General features: G+C 34.2%; 1 protein-coding gene across 6 annotated transcripts in view; it reads right to left on the bottom strand.

The window, feature by feature from the left end:
* Positions 1 to 20,249, bottom strand: part of GRIA2 (glutamate ionotropic receptor AMPA type subunit 2) — a 144,261-nt gene that overhangs the window by 37,066 nt on the left and 86,946 nt on the right. For all 6 annotated transcript variants that reach the window (NM_001184995.4, NM_001184994.4, XM_016950989.4 and 3 more), the window contains 3 exon segments: positions 6,819 to 6,980; positions 10,713 to 10,766; positions 15,567 to 15,763. In NM_001184995.4, the coding sequence (NP_001171924.2) occupies positions 6,819 to 6,980; positions 10,713 to 10,766; positions 15,567 to 15,763 (413 nt within the window).

The following is a 20,249-nucleotide window of genomic DNA, read 5'->3' as shown; positions in this document are numbered from 1 at the left end:
GGCAGATCTAATAACTCTCTTAGGACAGCAATTAAGAAAGTTTGAGTCTGCGTGTGAAGTTGTTTCCTGAATAAAATGAGATTCTTGTGGGAAAGCCATTATTTAAAGTGCCACACAAATGTCAGCCACAGATTATTGTTGAATTCCTTAACACCAGTAGGAGACTGAAGACACAAAAGTTGAACAAAGGTTACTATGTGATAAGGTAGAATGGCTAGTCATACCTTACACGATGTTGGAGACATTAAAAATACTAAAAATCAGTCTAAAAATAGAAATATTCATAAATTATTTTTGAGATAGTGGGAAATATCTTTATACTCTTTCTCTTTAAAAAAATTACTTTTAAGGAAGATAAAATGACTGTTTTAATATTCCCATGTAAATCCTGGTGCTACGATGGGTCAGGTCAGATAACTACATTAACTTTACATTTTATCAACTAAAGTAATTCATTGCTTTTCTGCCAGGGCTCAACAAGAGGACACATGCAGAAATCTATGGCAGAAATCTAAATCATATTTCATCACAATAATAATGTTATATTTTTTCCTTTACTTATTCAATATTTTCCAAATAATTACTCTTCATCCCTACAAATATCTATAGTGTGCTTACTCTTTGCAAACCACTGTGTGAGATTTAAGGCTAATAAGATACAAATGAGCCAGATTTCCTTTGAAAGGCTTATTTCTAACCCACAAATATCTCTTGACTGAATTTATATCAGTATATTACCCATGAATGGTTACGATTTTACAATTATTATTTCATTTATGAAGAAATTAAGAGAAAAGGCAGATGTAACAAATCCATCTATTTCCCTCCATCCCCATGCCACAACCACAATTAAGACAACCATTGTCTCTTGTCTGACTGTGATATCTTCCAAAAGCTTCCCTGCCTCCACCAGTGCTCCCTGCAATCTCTTGTCATCAGGGCAGCCATAGTAATCTTCCTGTATCAAAGCCATGATCAGCACTCTCCTCTTGTAGTTCCCTGTTGCTCTTCAAATTAGACAAGAAAATCCTTAATATGTCAACAAGGCATAAAACTTCTGGATCGTACACAGTTCTAAAGTATGATTTCTCAGCATTTCTTCAAATCATTTCTGTTCAACCTAAAGCCTTATGGAAATATTTATATTTTCCTTGCACTGGAGACATTACATATCCTAGTTCCTTTATCTGGAATCATTGTTCCTTATGCTTTCTCCTAACTCCTACTTCTTCAGGTCTCCAATTCCATATTGCTCCCATTGAGAAGCCTTTTCTTACCTCCAGAATTAGGATTAGGAGCTTCTCATAGGTGATACCACAGTACCTTTGCTTTTCTTTATTTGTTGATTCAGGAAGTATCTATTTTTTTTTATTATACTTTAAGTTTTAGGGTACATGTGCACATTGTGCAGGTTAGTTACATATGTATACATGTGCCATGCTGGTGCGCTGCACCCACTAACTCGTCATCTAGCATTAGGTATATCTCCCAATGCTATCCCTCCCCCCTCCCCCCACCCCACCACAGTCCCCAGAGTGTGATGTTCCCCTTCCTGTGTCCATGTGATCTCATTGTTCAATTCCCACCTATGAGTGAGAATATGCGGTGTTTGGTTTTTTGTTCTTGCGATAGTTTACTGAGAATGATGATTTCCAATTTCATCCATGTCCCTACAAAGGACACGAACTCATCATTTTTTATGGCTGCATAGTATTCCATGGTGTATATGTGCCACATTTTCTTAATCCAGTCTATGATTGTTGGACATTTGGGTTGGTTCCAAGTCTTTGCTATTGTGAATAATGCCGCAATAAACATACGTGTGCATGTGTCTTTATAGCAGCATGATTTATAGTCATTTGGGTATATACCCAGTAATGGGATGGCTGGGTCAAATGGTATTTCTAGTTCTAGATCCCTGAGGAATCGCCACACTGACTTCCACAATGGTTGAACTAGTTTACAGTCCCTATTAGATGGTTACTATGTATGAAGATTTATTCTAGGAGCCTGAGTTATATCAATGAATTTTTTTTAAATGACACTTACTTTCAAGTAGGAGGAGATAATTAACAGTGAAATGAATACATAAATGATAAGAACAGTAAACTAAAAGGTAAGAATTGGGAAAGCTGGATCAGGGAAGGGTGATGCACAAACCCTGATGGTGGCAAGATTGCAGTTTTAAATACGTAACCTACTATTGCCTTCCATGAGAAGACAGGATTTGAAAGAGGTCTAAGGAGTGCAGGAGACTTAGCCATGCAAATATTTAAGGGGACAACAGTCAAGAAAAAGAAACAGCCAGTTCAAAGGCCCTAAAGTAGGAAGTTGCTTAGGTTGGTTGAGGAACAGCAAGGAGGCCAATGTGGCTGAAACAGAGTGAGCCAGTGTACAGAGATGTGGCTCCATGGGACTGGGTGACAGGGCCTCATAAGACAACAGGATGACTTTGGCTCTTTTACTCCAAGTGAAATGGAGAGACATTGGAGCATTTGGAACAGAACCACAAAATAATCTATTTATACTCTAAAAGGACCACAAAGATGGAAGATAACAGGGGCAGGGGTGAACGGAGGGAAATCAATTTTAGAAACTTGTAATAACCCTATGGTGGTAGCTACCTAGCGATTTAGGTTGGCTGAAGAGAAGGTGGTAGGAAGTGAGGCAGTGCTAATGGGGTTTTCTGATACATAGGATGTAGATTACAAGAGAAAGAGAAAAGTAAAGGACCAAGTTTTTGGTCTAAGCAACAACTGAAAGACGGAGTTGCCATCAACTGGGATAAGAAAGACCGCTGAAGGAATAGTTTCCAGAGGCTGAGGAGGAAGTAGTGAGGAAAATCAAAAGTTTAGTTTTGAATATATAGGTTTAAGATGGCAATAAGACAACCTCCATCAATGCTACAATTTAATTGTTGGTTTCTAGTCTGAAGACTGTAATCTCCTTAAGGGCCAGAACTTTGTCTTTTCTCTGACACCTAGAACAGTGCCTGCTGTGGAGTAGACAATAAATATGTGTTGAGTAAATAAATGTATTCATAAATGAATGAATGAATGTTGTCCCAAATAGCAAATTAGTAAAAGGGAATCGGACCTAAAATCTCAGTGCCATGACTTTAGTTATTTTTTGTATAGTTTGTAAGAATGAAGAAATTTAAACATTGTAATTTATATTTGGTGGTTATTAAAATATGTTAAATATTAAACCTTATTTAGATTTTATTTTTATTTACTGAATAAAATTTATTTTAATTTGAAAACTTTGGAAGCTGATTTAACTTTAGGGGAAGATGAAAACGTTGAACAATCATTTATTTATTACTCCCACGATTTGATATAATTTCTATAATTCCTAAACCCTAGCTATGGAAAGAATTTGGTGTATTGAACTGTATTTTTATAGATTTTTATGCCAATAGCACTAGTTTTTATTGTTGAGTAGTTGAGTAGTAAAATGTGATATGAATTTATCAGGCAATATATCCGATTCAGTCGATCACCCAAAAGACAACATCAAAGGACATAACCTCATTGTTAATAATCTCATTAGAAATATTTCACTCCCTTTCTGTAAGCAAATAATATATTGAGACTATATTCTTTGTTTATATTTAGAGGGTGCTATATAATCTCCTACATAGTTTTTCTTCCTCTCTTCTGTCTGGAAGCAAAAATAATTATGAAAGCATGCTCTTGTTGTTACTACCTTCCACATCTGTTGACAATTTAAGGACCTTACCTCTTGCAACTTCCATAACATGACCTCCCTCCTCACTGGTCCCAAATATTTACATTTTTGCAGTAGCAACAAATGTGCAGTTCCCTGAATCTGTCATGCTGTTGCCTTACTTCGTGTCTCTGTACATTTTGCACTTCCCCAAGCAACTTCTCACACTTTTCTTCCTTCTCAACCATGTGCAAAGCCTTGCACAGGCATCCCTCCCATGAAAGCCTTCCTTGACCTTCCCTCCAAACATTGTCAAAATCATGGCCAAGAAACTGGCATATTTTATCAGTCTATTATATTTGCTGATTGATATGATTGTCTCCTTCTTTAGGCTGGATTCTCAAAGACAGGATTCATACATTTTTCATTTATTTATATTTAGTTTCTGGCCTTCTAGTACATAAGCAATGCATTTCTTTGTTAGGATAAACTTCCTCCCCAAACACATTCTCCCCACAGATTTTCAGTAATTTTTATTGAGCTTCAGGGACCTCATAAAATATGCCTCTGGGTGGAGTTAGAGGGATTATAAAATGTTAAAGTTGGAATACACCTTTGAAATTGGCTGAAATTCTCTCATTTTAGGAAATGGCTGGGAAAACAAATTAGCCCTTATAGGCACCTATGTTTCCAAAGCTGTGCTAACCCTTTGCAAGTGTTATTTAATCCTCACAGCAACCTGGGAATTAATGGTCATTACTGCATTGTACAGATGAGAATCCTGGACCCAGGGTCAAATAGTGATTCACAGCCTAAGTTTTAAAACACATTAGTCTAGGTTCTTTGAAACACCTCACAGTGAAGAAGCATAATGATCTCTCTGAAAATGGGCAGAAGCCACCAAAAGGGAGGCATTATGGAGGGGAAATGCTACAGCAGGAAGGGAGCAAGAAAGGTCACAATGCAGGTTCTCAACTCAGTGAAATCTGGCACTAGGTTTTGGCAAAATTTTTAACAGAATGCATTGCCAAACATCTCTCACACTGCAAATACCTCTTGCATTTTAATGCAAGACACATTAACTTGAATCATGATACGACTTCTAGGAGAAAAACATAATTTCATTTTGCTTTCATGCTTCTCCTAGCATGCAGCAGTTGGGGGCAACACAATGACTAACAGAATATTCGAAAGGAGCATGCTGGTTCCATTTGAGGATAACATCCACTCCATCAGAGAACTTACATGGCACCATCTCTGAATGGACGGAAGCCTGCAATTCCACAGAATGGGATCGGCAGTTAGACCTCTTCTAGGCACAGATGGATACATACGCTGACACCAACTAAGGCTCTGGGTGTCCATCTACCTGCTCAGAAGCCTCGTTACATGAAAGTCTTTTTTTTTTTTTTTTTTTTTTGAAACAGAGTCTCGCTCTGTCTCCCAGGCTGGAGTGCAGTGGCGCGATCTCGGCCCACTGCAAGCTCTACCTCCCGGGTTCACGCCATTCTCCTGCCTCAGCCTCCTGAGTAGCTGGGACTACAGGCGCCTGCTGCCACGCCCGGCTAATTTTTTGTATTTTTAGTAGAGACAGGGTTTCACCGTGTTAGCCAGGATGGTCTCTATCTCCTGACCACGTGATCCGCCCACCTCGGCCTCCCAAAGTGCTGGGATTACAGGCGTGAGCCACTGCGCCCGGCCACAAATACTGAATCTCAACTAAAGTCACCAAATAGGAAGTCACCTCGTTTTTTGAAAAAAAGTTACTTGGTGTTCTTCTTTAAAATCCTATGGAATGCTTTTACAAAATTGACTTAAAAATTAAAAGATCCATTTATAAATCCAAAAGTAAAGAACTTCAAAATTTCTAATTCTTTTCTAGGACCAATCTCATAGATAGACATGCACCTATCATCAAACAACATCTCTATGATGCATACTCAGGTACAACTGTGAGAGCAACTGAAATAACACTGTCCTGCCTGGTTCATATACAATTTCTTTATAATTCACAAACAAAATTACTATACAATTTTTCAACTTTTGCTCTTAATTTTCATAAAGAATGTGAACATCATCTTAACTTTCAACCCACTCACTCTTTAAACTACCCTTAGCCAGTTTTTAATCTTAACTCTGCTCTCAATAAGGTTACCAACTGAAGGAAAAATACCTTCCTGTCAACAGCAGAAATATTGACTATTTGGAAGTAAATTCATGCACGCATGTGTATACCCAATAAAATGCATCAAATAAACAAGTGAAGATCTCATTGTGTCCAAACCCATGGAGAACAAAGATCAGTCTGTGTAGCTCTTATACCTGAGGAACAAATAATATTTAGCGTTCAAGAATTTTTTGTTTGATTGCATAAAGCATTACAGTTATGTTTTAATTATTAAGGCAAATTGAGATTTTTATCTTCTTTTTAAAGTGTTCAAGAGACTAGGCTACTCATCAGCTGTTATTTTATACACACACACACACACACACACACACACTCTCTCTCTCTCTCTTTCTCACTCTCTCTCTTTCTCTGTCTCTCTGTTTGTGGCCATACGTTTATTGACTGAACTAAGAACTGTCTGCAAGTTGGCTTTTTGAAGATTAGAAACAAACTGACACCTATTGTTCTTTAATTTATTTGCAAACATAATATTCTAAACAGCAGTCAGGGTAAAATTGTCCCTTATTCTTCAGGTCTCAGCTTAAAAATTCCCTGCCCCCTCCATGTCGCTAAGAGTTTTCTGTTCTCTTCCCTCGTGGCATTCTTCTGTCAATGCTTTTGTCTTTCTTCCATTTGACTGTGAGCAGGGACATTATCCCTGTCTTTTTATTTGCCAAAAAAGTGTCTGGCTCAGAATCCACTCAATAAAAATGCCAAATGGATTAATAAATGAATGAATTTATTTATTATAAATTATCATAGGTGTAAGGAAGTAGAAAACACAAGAGTAATACAGTAGAGCTCTAATAGCTTTACTTAAACCATAAAAATGTGAAAAATATATTTAGCAGTCAATATGTTTGCCATATTTTGAAACGTGCTCTCTACTCCCTTTATTATTTTCTCCTTCCTCCTTATTTGCCAAGACTCTTCTCTCTCCTCACATATGAAAGAAAAAGAAAAGACAGAAACCAAAGCAAACCTTAATTGTCGTTGTGTGAGCTCCAGGGTATTCTTTTTCTTCCAGTGTTGACCATCTTTCTATAAATTTAGATACCAACGAATCATCATAGTCCACTATCTGAAATCCAGAGACATTTGCACCTCCAAACTGGATTTTTAATAGGTCTCCATCAGTAAATCCCTAAACATAGAACACATTGATATCATGCTTTTTGTTTGAGAATCAAATGCTACTTAACATTTACCAAATAACTCTATACATTGTGGTTTTAGATATTTCAAAGAACATATGAGATATAATAAGCCTGCAGAAAATGTCCCATGTATTTATCAGCCAGTGTTCTTCATCAGCACCTAACCCCACATTAGCATCATAGTAGTTCCCTAATCAATACACGTTTACTGATGGATCATCTCATGAAACACTCATGGTTGTACCTACATAAATGTTCTCCACTTTATTGAGAAATCTTCCATTGATAAGGACTAGGTTTTACTTACTTGGTCTACAGTGGAGAACCACCATGTGGTTACAGACACTTAATAACATTAAAGTAGTTCTCGAAAAAACTACAATCTTGTGAGCAAGTTACTCCTGTTTGAATTGCTTCTTCACTCAGGTGATAGGAACATCTTCAAAATGAGGTACTAAATGTCCAGTCATTATTTGAGAACAATTAAACAATTTCACATTCAGCCGGAAGCTAATTTTACAGAATATATTAAACCTTAAAAAAATAAATTTCTCTTGTGTTATTGCAATGAATTCAGTCATTACTAAAACTATTATGTGATATTTACATTGATTTCAAATATTGTGCTGACATGAATTTTATCAACTTGATAGTATATCTCTCTCAAAGATGAAATTAATTTCCATATATCACAATTATAAATGTTTTCACATTTCACAAATATTTATTCTATCTTATTGTACACAAAAGTTAAAAGTATCCTAAATTAAATTTGAATTACCACACCCAAAAACTTAGGAGAATCTTTTCTTTGTTATTGATATTAAAACATGCATATTATTATATTATGTAGCTGAAGGAGAAGGTAATTACTTTTTATTGGCTCACAATTTTGTTTCTGTTTATCAAGATAATGCAAATAGTGCAAAAAGGTATATAACAAAAATCATATATTCCGTTTTACCGTAGGTATGTTCCAGTTAAGTTGCTTCAAAACATTCAATTTTAATATATTTGCTTTTCACATATTTACCTCTTACTTCTGCATGACACTTTTACTGCTCTTCTTAATTTATCAATTTTTGAAATTTTATTGAGTTTTTGTGTATGCCACATGAGTATGTAATTTGCTTACATGACAAAACCATTTATCTTCTCACCCATTTTAATCAGTACTTATAACTCTAAATGTTATTCAGAGAAAAGCCAAATAGTGTACTAGGATTGCATTTTCTTTCTCGAACATGATCTCAGCCCATGTTTATAATCATGTCCCATTTTTTCAATGCTAGAGATTTCTATATGCTTATCCCTATTTTTTCCAGTGCTTCCATGAAAACATTTCATGCCTATGAGTAAAGCTTTTTAGAAAATAAAATATTCAAACATATCAGGTAATCTGTTTCAACTTTTTCTTGAATTTTTAATTTCTAGGAGACCCCTTTCTTAATGCTGGAATTCATTATGGAACCATGGCTTTTTAAAGAATTAAATCTATAAGGGTAGTAAGGTTGGAGAAATGAGAACTGGATTTCCTTATGACCACTTCTTCATCACCTTATTTACAAGTTACCCTTTTCAGTGCTGTTGTAAGGGACTTAATTACACACTGTGTTTTAGGAGCCCAATCAAGCATTCAGCAATTCCTGAGGAAATTAATCAATAATATTATCTGCAGATTTTTAAAAAATCTTCTATAAACACCTATTATAGAACTCATTACAACCTGACAGGGGGAAGAAAAGGAAAGTCTCAAGAGTTTGGAAGATGAAAGCCCTTCCACTTCGGGTGGCATTGTTTAATTTTGAATGTCAGTAAAATTTCCAAGTGTCCTCCAAATTCTCAGAAATTGCAACACTATACAGCCTTTCGAACTTATTGATTCACTAGAAGTTCCATATGGCAAAGAAACCAAGTATTGAGAAAAAGAAAAACAAGACTTGAATTCAGATAAAATATTAGGTAGATTTTCTCTCTAGAAGCATGACAGCAGCATGAACTTGCTTTTTCTTTTTCTTTTTAATTTGGTCATTCAAACACTTATTTTCATTTTAATAGCATCAGATATCAGCTCTCAAATTGAGGAGCCACCTTCTGTCATTATTTCTCAATGTTCAAATATAATCTTCTCCATCTGTGCATTTTTAAAGATCACAGCTTTCAATGTGGCTCTGTGTTGTTCATCAAATGGCACGATTCACACAGGGGACTGACTGTCCAGGCTGTTTCCTGCACATAATGTGGTTCTGGAGAGACTGAATACAGAGCTTCATCTACTTTAACTCTTGTTTCTCTTCAGGGAGTCCTTAGCATCTTAATACACTCTAAAGGAAAGTCCTAGAGAATTTTTATAGTAGTTACCCATTTCATTGCCAAACAGAAATTTTGTCTTGAGCAACCCAATAGCATGCAGTTTTGAGATTTCATATTCTAAATTCCTTCAACTTCTAGTGAAAACAACATTTATCAGTTGGAAGGCTGTAAATGTTGTATTGTTTTGTTTTATCTCTTTCTGTCACCACTAGAACTAATGTCTTCTGATGTAACAATGTGATACACTATGAATCATTAAATTTGTATATGTCAAAAGCTTTTCAAAGTCCTATTATGCTATTTAAAATAAGCTCTCTGCCTCTCTCCCTCTGTCTCTCACCTTTTTTTCTTGTTCTTGGGTGAGACAGGGGTGTAGAGGGATAGTGATCCTGAATCACATAGCATCTTAATTATTTAAATAACATTAATCTTTGTAGCAGTAAAGGCTTAAATTATTTTGAAAAAAGAAATTTCTAGTGATAATTCTAAATTGACTCTGATGATGCTTAAAAGAGGGAAATAGAATTAACTACTCTGTTGCTTCAGTATACTACCTTCTTTTTTAATTGTAAAAGGTTTATTCTGAGCCAATATGAGTGACCACGGCCCAGAGAAAACACAAACCCAAGAAGCCGTGATTAAGTGGTCCTTATTTTGACAGGAATCATAATAAAAAGATGATTGGCTACAGAAATTTAATTTTCATTTGGTTGCTTACATAGTAAGTAGGAGTCATAAATAATGCATAATATCTCAATATTCTAGATTTTTTCAGGTTTAATTTCATACTAAGACATATTCTCACAAATTTACATTTATTTCAGATATTATATATGCTAAAAATTAAAGGAATGTGCAGAGGGCAGAGTTTATAAAAAATAGAGACAGTGAAAAACAGAGACAAGGGAATATGTGGACAATTAAACTTTAAATATTTTTGAGAATTTTCCCTTTTCTTAAAATACACCATCTAAGACAATTTATGAAGCTTGTCAAATATTGTTCTATAAATTCTTGCATCATTTATAATAAGAAGAAATTGATTAGAAGATGCAAAGTGGGAAGCAATTCTAAAACATAATTGCAGCAATATATCTAATCTATCAAATACAATCAAGCTATATTTATTATTATTATTTTTTGAGACAGGGTTTGTCTCTTGTCACTAGGCTGGAGTACAATGGTGGGATCTCAGCTCACTGCAACCTCCGCCTTCTGGATTCAGGCAATTTTCCTGCCTCAGCCTCCCAAGTAGCCGGGATTACAGGTGCCCACCACTACGCCTGGCTAATTACAATCAAACTGTATTTTTTAAAACACCACTGATAAATGCTGGCCATTCAAAATTAAATTTTTAATGAATAAGCATATCTAGTAAAATAATATATACCAATTAATTCACCTACCAGATTTGCAATGATGTAGTGGTACCCTTTAACATGTTTTCCAATGGTAATAACCTAATAAGCACAAATAAGTAATTATTTAATTAATACAAATAATGCAAGTGTAAAATTAAAATTAATGGTATTATGATCTGATTCAGGAAAAAACGTGGAATTTTATCTGCTAGGTTTTTTGATGTGCCAAAATAAGTCATTTTTGATAAAATATAATTATCGAAATTAGATATTTCTCTCATAAAAAGTAATAATACATATTAACGCTTAATAAATGATTCTCTTTCAGGAAGTCACTAAACAAAAATTATTACCTCATTTTTGTCAATAGTAAAAAATAAAACCACAGAATGTTAAGAAGCATGAAACCAAAGTATCTTTAGTCCATGACAAGTCAGAATTATATTCCTACAAAGGCTATGTTTTTGTCTTTTTAATAAAACATTAAATATCTCCAACTTTAACATCTGAGATTTTATATTCATATGTCTATATTCAAATAAATACACCTAGAGTTTATAGTACTACCTACATTTCAAAAGAATATTAAAAAGCATATAAAATAATTCTTACATGGATATGTAAAGTAACATTCCTATCCTAAGGACCGTGAAATGTTTATAATTTAGTCCAAATGGACATTATTGCCAGTTCTAGAGAGCAAAGTATCAGAGAAGCTAATTTTTCTCCACAAACCCAAATCTAAAATGAATGTCAAGATAAACACAGCATGGAACAAGTGGTCATCGTTGTAATGCTGACAACAGTTTTGGACATTATTGATCAATTTCACTTTTGAATGATCTGTATCAATTACGAAGAGAGTAGAAATAGGCAAACCGGCCATGCTTTAGTCCTGGTACAGGGACATTCAAATGTAATGTAATGTATGTTTTTTAAGGAGATGATCACAACAGTGGAAAGCATGAAATGTTAAGGCTATAGACAAAAATTCAAACCAAATCATTTCTCTGATTAAATGGTTTTGGTGAGTTTTGCTTTCCAAAGTCCAATGATCTTGCAAGTTTCTGAGGCTCAACTTTCCTATTCTGTACCCTCAAGTCACATTGGCCCTTTTAGGTTTTTTTGTTCACAGAGAAGCTTCTTCTCATCACCTTAGGGCTTCACACATTTTGCTTCCTCTGCTTGTCTGCTTGGAAAGCTCCACCACTATATCCTTTGCCTTATTAACTCTTGAACATTCTTACACCCCCTGGGAGAAAACTACCCTGACTTTCTCTAATCGGATACAAAGTCAGGTGCTCCAGAGCAATGCTATTAGTTAAAAAGCAAGAACAAAATCCTAGGAATGATTCTACCATATGCCACTTTGATATTAAGCCATAGCTGTTTGAAAGGAAGTTAAAACTTACATTGTTTTCTGACTCAGTTTTATGTAACATGACTAAATTGCCTTTTCCAAGAAACTGAACCCTCCGTGTTAAAGGGAGAATTCTGAAGAAAAGATGTCCTTCTGAATGAAAAACATATAAATTAGCATCAGCTGAATCAGATTGATTATGTCCCTCCTATTTCCTGCTGACATCTGTTAGCTCTGCTTACTGTACATTCTACTCTCTGAATCATCCATGTCTTCCTGCTGAGAAATTTTTTAAAAACACAGTATAAAAGGTGATATCAGTAGTCCCTACTTGAGTTTACTTGAGAGAAAGGAAGGATATGAAAATTCTCTACCCCAGCATCTATATAAAAATTTGCACTGGCCATACTAACCACCATGTTTTTGTGTTATAATAACAATTATTATTGCACTGACAATGGAAAAGTTATATTAATTTATAAATGTTTTTGATGGCTGAATCTTTTTACCACCTAATAATAACTAGAAATCTGTGCTGTCAAGGTTTTATAAAATGATAATAAAATACCCATAGTCCACGCCTGTAATCCCAGCACTTTGGGAGGCCAAGGTGGGCAGATCATGAGGTCAGGAGTTCGAGACCATCCTGGCCAACATGGTGATACCCCGTCTCTACTAAAAAATACAAAAATTAGCTGGGCGTGGTGTGTGCCTGTAATCCCAGCTACTCAGGAGGCTGAGGCAGTAGAATCTCTTCAACCAGGGAATTGAAGGTTGCAGTGACCCGAGATTGTGCCACTGCAGTCCAGCCTGGCGACAGAGCGAGAATCTGTGTCAAAAAACAAAACAAAACAAAACAAAACAAACAAACAAAAAAAAACCCATAGCCTAATAAAATTTAATTTATTGCTAACTTCAAGCTACTGTTGCAATAAGGAGTGCTATCTCATCTCTGTTGTCTTGAAAAAACACTGGTTGAGTGAATAATTAAACATTGTTTATTTTTTATTTTTTGGAATGTACCTTATCCTCATTTTTTGCCTGGTAAACTATTCCTTGAACAATATCCCAATCTAAATTAATTCTTTCTGTAATGATCTCTCATAGCATACCATTCTTTTCATTTAAAGTATATCCCATTGGTATAATTATATATTAATTTCTGTAAATACATTATTAATAGTTGCACCGATGGTAGCTGGCCTATTGTTTAACATTGCTTCCTTGGATCTACTGCAGTGCCTGCCTGGCAAACATTAGACACTCAGGGAATATTTACTGAACAAATAAATGAATGAATCCAAGCAAAGCCAAATGCCACGTCTTATGTGAACCCTTCACAAATTGTCCTTCCCCTTTTAAGAAAGGTTCTTCCTCCTCCATGTCCTAGACTACATTGCATTTTAACTTGTAATTCTGTAGTGCTGTCTGTGTACATTGTGTACATTTTTATCTCTAAGCAATGAGTTCATGGGATGCAGACATCACTCTTTCTTACCTTTCTTTGCATCCCTCATTTCAGGCACAAAGGATGGCCTCAATAAATGTTTGCTGAGGCCATCCATTGCATGTGCTCATTTAATACATTCAAGGGACTTATAATATATATATGCAAAATACTCTGCATTTTGAATAGATGTCCATATGGACGTTTATGTAATCATAATCATATTTACTTCAAAACATCACTTCCAATATATTCCCGTTTTCTTTTGTAGTCTCTCTCTTCTCATTTTAGAAAAATATATTTTTATATAGTCTTTCACCAACATTTATTATGATGAGTCAGGAATCCTTAAATTTTTTAAACCAAAGACTAATGAATATTATTAAAATTCAGTTTTAATGAGAACCTCTATGAAATTCAAATGCATTTTTGAGGTTCACATTTGAACAAGAGGCCTTCAGGTTAAAAACAACCTTAACTTCATCTCTTGAGACTAGAATCAAGATTTTCTACTGAAATTATTCACCTCTCTGGCATTCAACATTTAGTTCTTTTGCATAACAAGTTAATTCTATTCAGTTATTCAATATTCCATAAAAGATCTATTTTGTATGTCTTAGGGCCTGTATTATTATATATCAGTTAGGATTTAATCAACATTTATGTTACAGAATGTTTTGTGTTGAACAAATTAATGAATCAAACTTTTTCCTCAAAGCTAGAAGAGCCAAGAAATGCATACACAAGTGTGTATTTTCCTTGCACTTCCACAGTATTCTAAGGCACTAGCAGCCACAGTGTATACTATTGCCCCTTGAACAACATGGGTTTGAACTGTGTGAATCCACTTATACATGGATTTTCTTCCACCTCTGCCACCTCTGAGGCAGCAAGACCAACCCTTCTTCTTCCTTCTCCTTTACAGCCTACTCAATGTGAAGATGATGATGATGAAGGCTTTTATGATGATCCACTTCCACTTAGTGAATAGTAAATATGTTTTCCTTATGATTTTCTAAATAACATTTTCTTTTCCCTAGCTTACTTTATTATAACAATATGGTATATAATACATATAACATACAAAGTATGTGTTAATTGACTGTGTGTTATCTGTAAGGCTTCTGGTCAATGGTAGGATATTGGTAGGGTCAACTGTATAAATATATATATGTGCACATATATATGTACATATATGCATATGTATACACACACATATACACTCATACTCACACACACACACACACACACACACATTTTCAGCTAGGAAGAGATGAAGATATCAGTAAAGGAGACCTTATTCAATCAATCATAATGCTAATGCGGTGCCACTATCATCCCTAGTCACTTACCCTATTTGTAAATCATGGTGGATTTTACCTGTATTATTAAGATAACACTGCATGGCTCCCCTACCCTGAAAGACCTTAAACGGAAGCAAGGTAGTATCTAAGCACAGATAAAAATATCCTTATCACTGGTGTCAGTGATTCTTTCAAACAGTCCAAGGGGATGCATCTAGTTTACTTCTCAAATAGTAAACACAGCCCAAATGTGTCCTTCCTACATATTTTAATTTCACAAATCAATGTTTTTTATAGTGGCACAAGTCCCTTAACAGAAGAAAAAAAATATATCTTGCAAAGATAACTACATACTCTTTCTGGAGGCATAGATGGTCTATGTAACTCCAAAAATTTCATGAATTACTCACTTTTCCCTTAGAACTCAACTTGTCTTAAGTTAATACATGTCTATTTCTTTAACTCTAAAAAGTTCATCAGACTTAAATTTAAAATTTTCAAATGAAAATATCAAAGTTCAGGGTAACATTTATCATATACAACATAAAAGTCAGGAATTATTTATTGAATTTATTTAATGATTAACATGATGTGTCAGCATTACTGATGACCATTTGCTATTGCTAACTGAAGCCAGAGATAATTTAATTGATGATCTTTGCTGCATCCGACATAAAACATAAAGCAAAAACTGCTGTTCAAGCACCTTACACAAATACACATTGCAAATGCTGACATTGCATGCATATTCTATATCTGGCATCATTAGAAAACAGAAAGTAGCAAACCTGGTCTACAATGTCGTTTACTTTATCCCTTTCACAGTCCAGAATTACACGCCGTTCCTTTTTTAACTCCAGATCTTGAAAAAGTGATCGGTACATCTCATCTTTCTTGTCATTGTTAATGTTTCCCACATTGATAGCAGTCACTTGCCATTTCTTTTCAGCAGCAGAATCCAGCACAGCTTGCAGTGTTGATAAGCCTAGGAAGGCAAAGAAAAATGATGACTGATAAAGATACGTGAATAACTCAGGATTGTGTTATGAAATTGCCAGTGAATATATTTTTAAGGAAGATATATTTGTGCAACTAAAGGAATGTTGACTCCTTCCAAAAAAGCTATAGCTATGATCTTTATCACTTTCTACTTATGTCACTTCACATCAAAAACTCATTACCTAAATATTACTATTCTGACCAAAGGAGTCATTGTTTGAGTAGAAAATAATATCCTTTTCTTTCAACACCCTCAGCTGTCTTCTTTAGAGTATTACTAAAGTGTAATGTTAATATCTTTGGTTTAAGTGAAATCAAATGGCATCACAAACATTTCTTACTCTTACAGAATGGAAAAAAATTGTTTAGTCATACATGATAGTCTGTCATTTGATATTAGTATCCTGAAGAAGACGAGTACATTTTGAATGAGGGATCTATGTAAGTCTATGTGAGGATAAGAGGCAATATTCTTTATGAGGCTGCTATATTTTCTCCTATTGTTTTCAAGTCAGCAGTTTGGGTTCATTTTTTTTCCTTCCACAGTCTTCTGTTATGTTATTTTTTTATTATTGGGAATGATCCCAGAGAAATTGAAGTGGTCATCTATTAACCAGATGAGGGCAGTTATTTCTCTAGCATAGATTTACTTCTCTTTCCAAATATGTCTGTTTTCCTCTTAGTTAGTAACTTTGCTTATAGCATCATATCACTTGGAAAATTTTTATTGTTTTTTTAATTGTCCATATATTACCTCATATTTAGGACTAAGAGTTACAACAACTAGAGGATTTATTTCCTTAAAAGTTATATCCTCAGTTTAGCACTTGGAGACATGCTACATAAACTTGTCTTTCATATTATTTCTACTATTCACAGCAAAACCAAATTCATCATTTATACTGATAACTTAATAAACAACGCAAAATCGAGACTCCAGAATGAATCCAGAACTCAGCAAATCATCTTCCTTATTCTAGAAAAGCCTGCATCTTTCTCTAACAATATTAGTCCCTTTTGATTAATAAGATGTAGGATTCACCTGATGTGAACATATCTCTTCAAAACCTAAATTCAGATACCAAATTTTATTTAAATCTTTTTGCTATGAAAAAGAGTCAATTATCAATTTTGTTGAAAACTATTTCAAAAAAGGAAAACCACCATTAAAAATTTTATGGATTCAATATTGGCCAAAAAGTGTACAAGATGAGTCTAAAACATCTTATGACACCAGAAGGGAAGGAACTCTCTAAAACCATCAGCATTACCTCAAAGCACACAGGAGCTAATTTGAAGAGGAGCTCTTTAAATAAAGATGGGAACATTTGAATATTAATTAGAATAATAAATGCAAAATACTTAAATACATAAACTGTTTTAAATCTATGAAATTATGTTTTAAAAACGTGCTTGACTTTGGTAGATGCTAGGGAACCAATTAATTAATTTGAAGACTGGTAAATAATGAAATAAAACAAGCATTTTCCTGCGTTTCCTATATGAACCACTTTCAGGGTAATAATGAACTAAAAATATTTATTTTTGGAAATACTCTAGCTAATAGATGATGGATGGATATATATTTGAAATTATCATCATCTTGTAACACCTACGGAATTAATGAATCAAGACAACAAACATCAACTACTGGTAACTACCCAAAAAGAGAGATAACAGAGATATGTCTCCAAATGATAATATTCAACCCACCTATTTTGGTGTTGAATAGGTATATACCTACTTAGTGTTGGCTACATTCATGCCAATAATGTAAACTTGAATTTCATCACACTTCTAAATCTAACTACCAAGTTATAGGGCATATATAGAAGAAAATATTTTAAGCACCATAGTGTTGCAATCATCAAAATCTAGACTGTGGGAAACTGCATTACATTCTAAGAGTCTTAAAAATTATATTAACTAATTGTGATATATGGATCTCATTTTTATTTTGCTTCAAACAGTGGAAAAAAGAATAATATTTATGAATTGTTAATTGTCTAGGTATAATAATACTATTACCATTATATTTAAAATACAAAAATCATTTTTTTCCAAAGAAACACTGAAATATTTACAGATGAGATGGCAGGATGTCTGGTATTTGTTTCTAAATAATTGCAGGGAAAAAAGAGATATAGATCAAGCAAAATTGCTCATATACTAGTCTTTAATAAAGCCAGGTTAAGAGTGTTTGGGAATCTTTATAGCATTCTAATTTGTTATTTAAAATATTTTAACATAAACATTAAAAATAATTTATTTTTATTTCAGAATGGAAGATTGAACCACATGCTGAAAAAAGTTAACTTTTTTTCTGGCAAAATGAAATTAGTTTCCTCTGTCCAGTCTTCTGGCAAAAGATATAAATAAACCTAAATTTCTCAAGGGATAATGTAAAAAGACCATATGTCATTTTTTGAAACTTTCAGTGACAGATCTTTAAAACACATCACAGATCGCCTATGATTTCCATACACTATAGGTCAGTTAAATCCTTCCCTTTTCATCTGTAGAGACAGAACACGCACAGCTGGTCATTATGATCAATTCAACAGCTATCAATGTACTTGAAAACAGCCATTAAGTCTACCCACTTTTCTCTGCAAGTAAGAGAAAAAGAAATCTAAATTCTAAGCCACTTTCCATTTGCTGGGTTCTACTTTCCCACATCACAGTCATGGTTCAACTCCCCCTTGTCGCCTTCTTAAAGACATTATATCCATGGATGGGGGTCTCCGTGCTAGTCATATATTACTATATAGAAATTACCAGTAAGCATCCTTATTCTCTGAAATAGCTTATTTCATTTTGTTTATTTAATTATAAAGCATACTACATAATACAATTTCAAGTGGTAATGCTCTTAATATTATGTCTCAACTTTTGACATATATTACAAGAAAGCTTAAATATAAATGACACTTTGTAAATGGATTTCACCAAGTGGTAATCCTAAATCTAAAATTTCCGGCAGTTCACCTTGCAAAAGAATATAGAGATGATGTATAAAATCAAAAAGAATGCATTTAAAGAAATGCCTAACTTGCGCCAGGTGCGGTGGGCAGATCACTTGAGATCGGGAGTTCGAGATCAGCCTGGCCAACATGGTGAAACCCCATCTCTACTAAAAATATAAAAATTAGCCAGGCCTGGTGGCAGGCGCCTGTAATCCCAGCTACTTGGAAGACTGAGGCAGGAGAATTCCTTGAAGCTGGGAGGTGGTGATTGCAGTGAGCCGAGGTCACGCCACTGCACTATAGCCTGGGTGACAGAGCGGGACTCCATTTCAAAAAAAAAAAAAAAAAAAAAAAAAACAAGAAATTTCTCTGACTTTCAAACTCATTTGTTCTATGTGTCAAAAGTAATTTACAGTGGCTGTGGATTCAGGATTCACTGTTATTAAAACTCTCAAGATTAATATTTTGTAACCTGTGGAACCTAACAAAACTTACATATTTATTAAGAAACTAAACTGCTCAAGTAGTGCTATATCAGACTTAATAAATTCAGTTTAATCAGAAGACACTGAATAATATTAAATTATCTCCTAACAACAGGCAGAAGTAATTCACAAGTGATTGCATTATCTGACGTGTAATTTGAAGAGACCACCGTTCAATGCTTAATAACCCATTTCCCTAAGTGTTTTTTTTTCAGTAATAGTAACTGACTCTCAAACTCTCTCTCAATTTGATCTTCTCACCTCATTCCTCACAACTAAAAGTTTTGTATTGTCTGATTGCTTTATAATCAATATACCATTTTTAAATTTGAAAATCACTGAAAATGTATATGAAGGTGAAATTAAACTCTTCAAACATAACACAGATTTGTGCTCTTGATCTCTTTGTACCGTATTCAATTACAGGAGAAAGTACGACTTGAGATCTGCCTCTATTCCTTCCACACAAACTAGCACAGAAGTATCTATAAATATATTCATGCTGTAATTCAGAATACAAAGTTGTATAGACAATGGGAGTTCTGCATAAACACTGGTTCATTTAAAGCTATTAGTATGCAATAGTTATTCGACTCTAATATCCATAGTACATTAGGATATTTGAATTTCTATAGCAGAGACTCACTTATTTTTTATTGAATTACTTAAAACAAAACTGTTGAGATACATAGTTGATCATCTAAAAACAGAAGAAATCTGGAAGATTAACTATTCCTCCTGGTAAATATATTTAAAATATAGTATGTTCTTTTAAACCCTCAAGAATATTGCTACAGTCTAAAAGTAAGTTCTAAACTCTACTGAATTCTTAGATGTTTTGCTAAAGTAAAAAATGGCTAGATTAAATAATGTTAAATTGCATTACTTCTTCATGTGCCTATTGTTACTGACTGGTTGTAGTTGTATAACCTATTCATAAAATGACAATCTTCCTAAAATTCTCCCAAAGTATTACTACTAGTCAGTCAGTGATAGTCTCATCTTGACCCAGTATTAATAA

Source organism: Pan troglodytes, chromosome 3, assembly GCF_028858775.2.
Source record: "Pan troglodytes isolate AG18354 chromosome 3, NHGRI_mPanTro3-v2.0_pri, whole genome shotgun sequence".
NCBI lineage: Eukaryota > Metazoa > Chordata > Mammalia > Primates > Hominidae > Pan > Pan troglodytes.
This window is presented reverse-complemented; position numbering and strand designations above follow the sequence as displayed.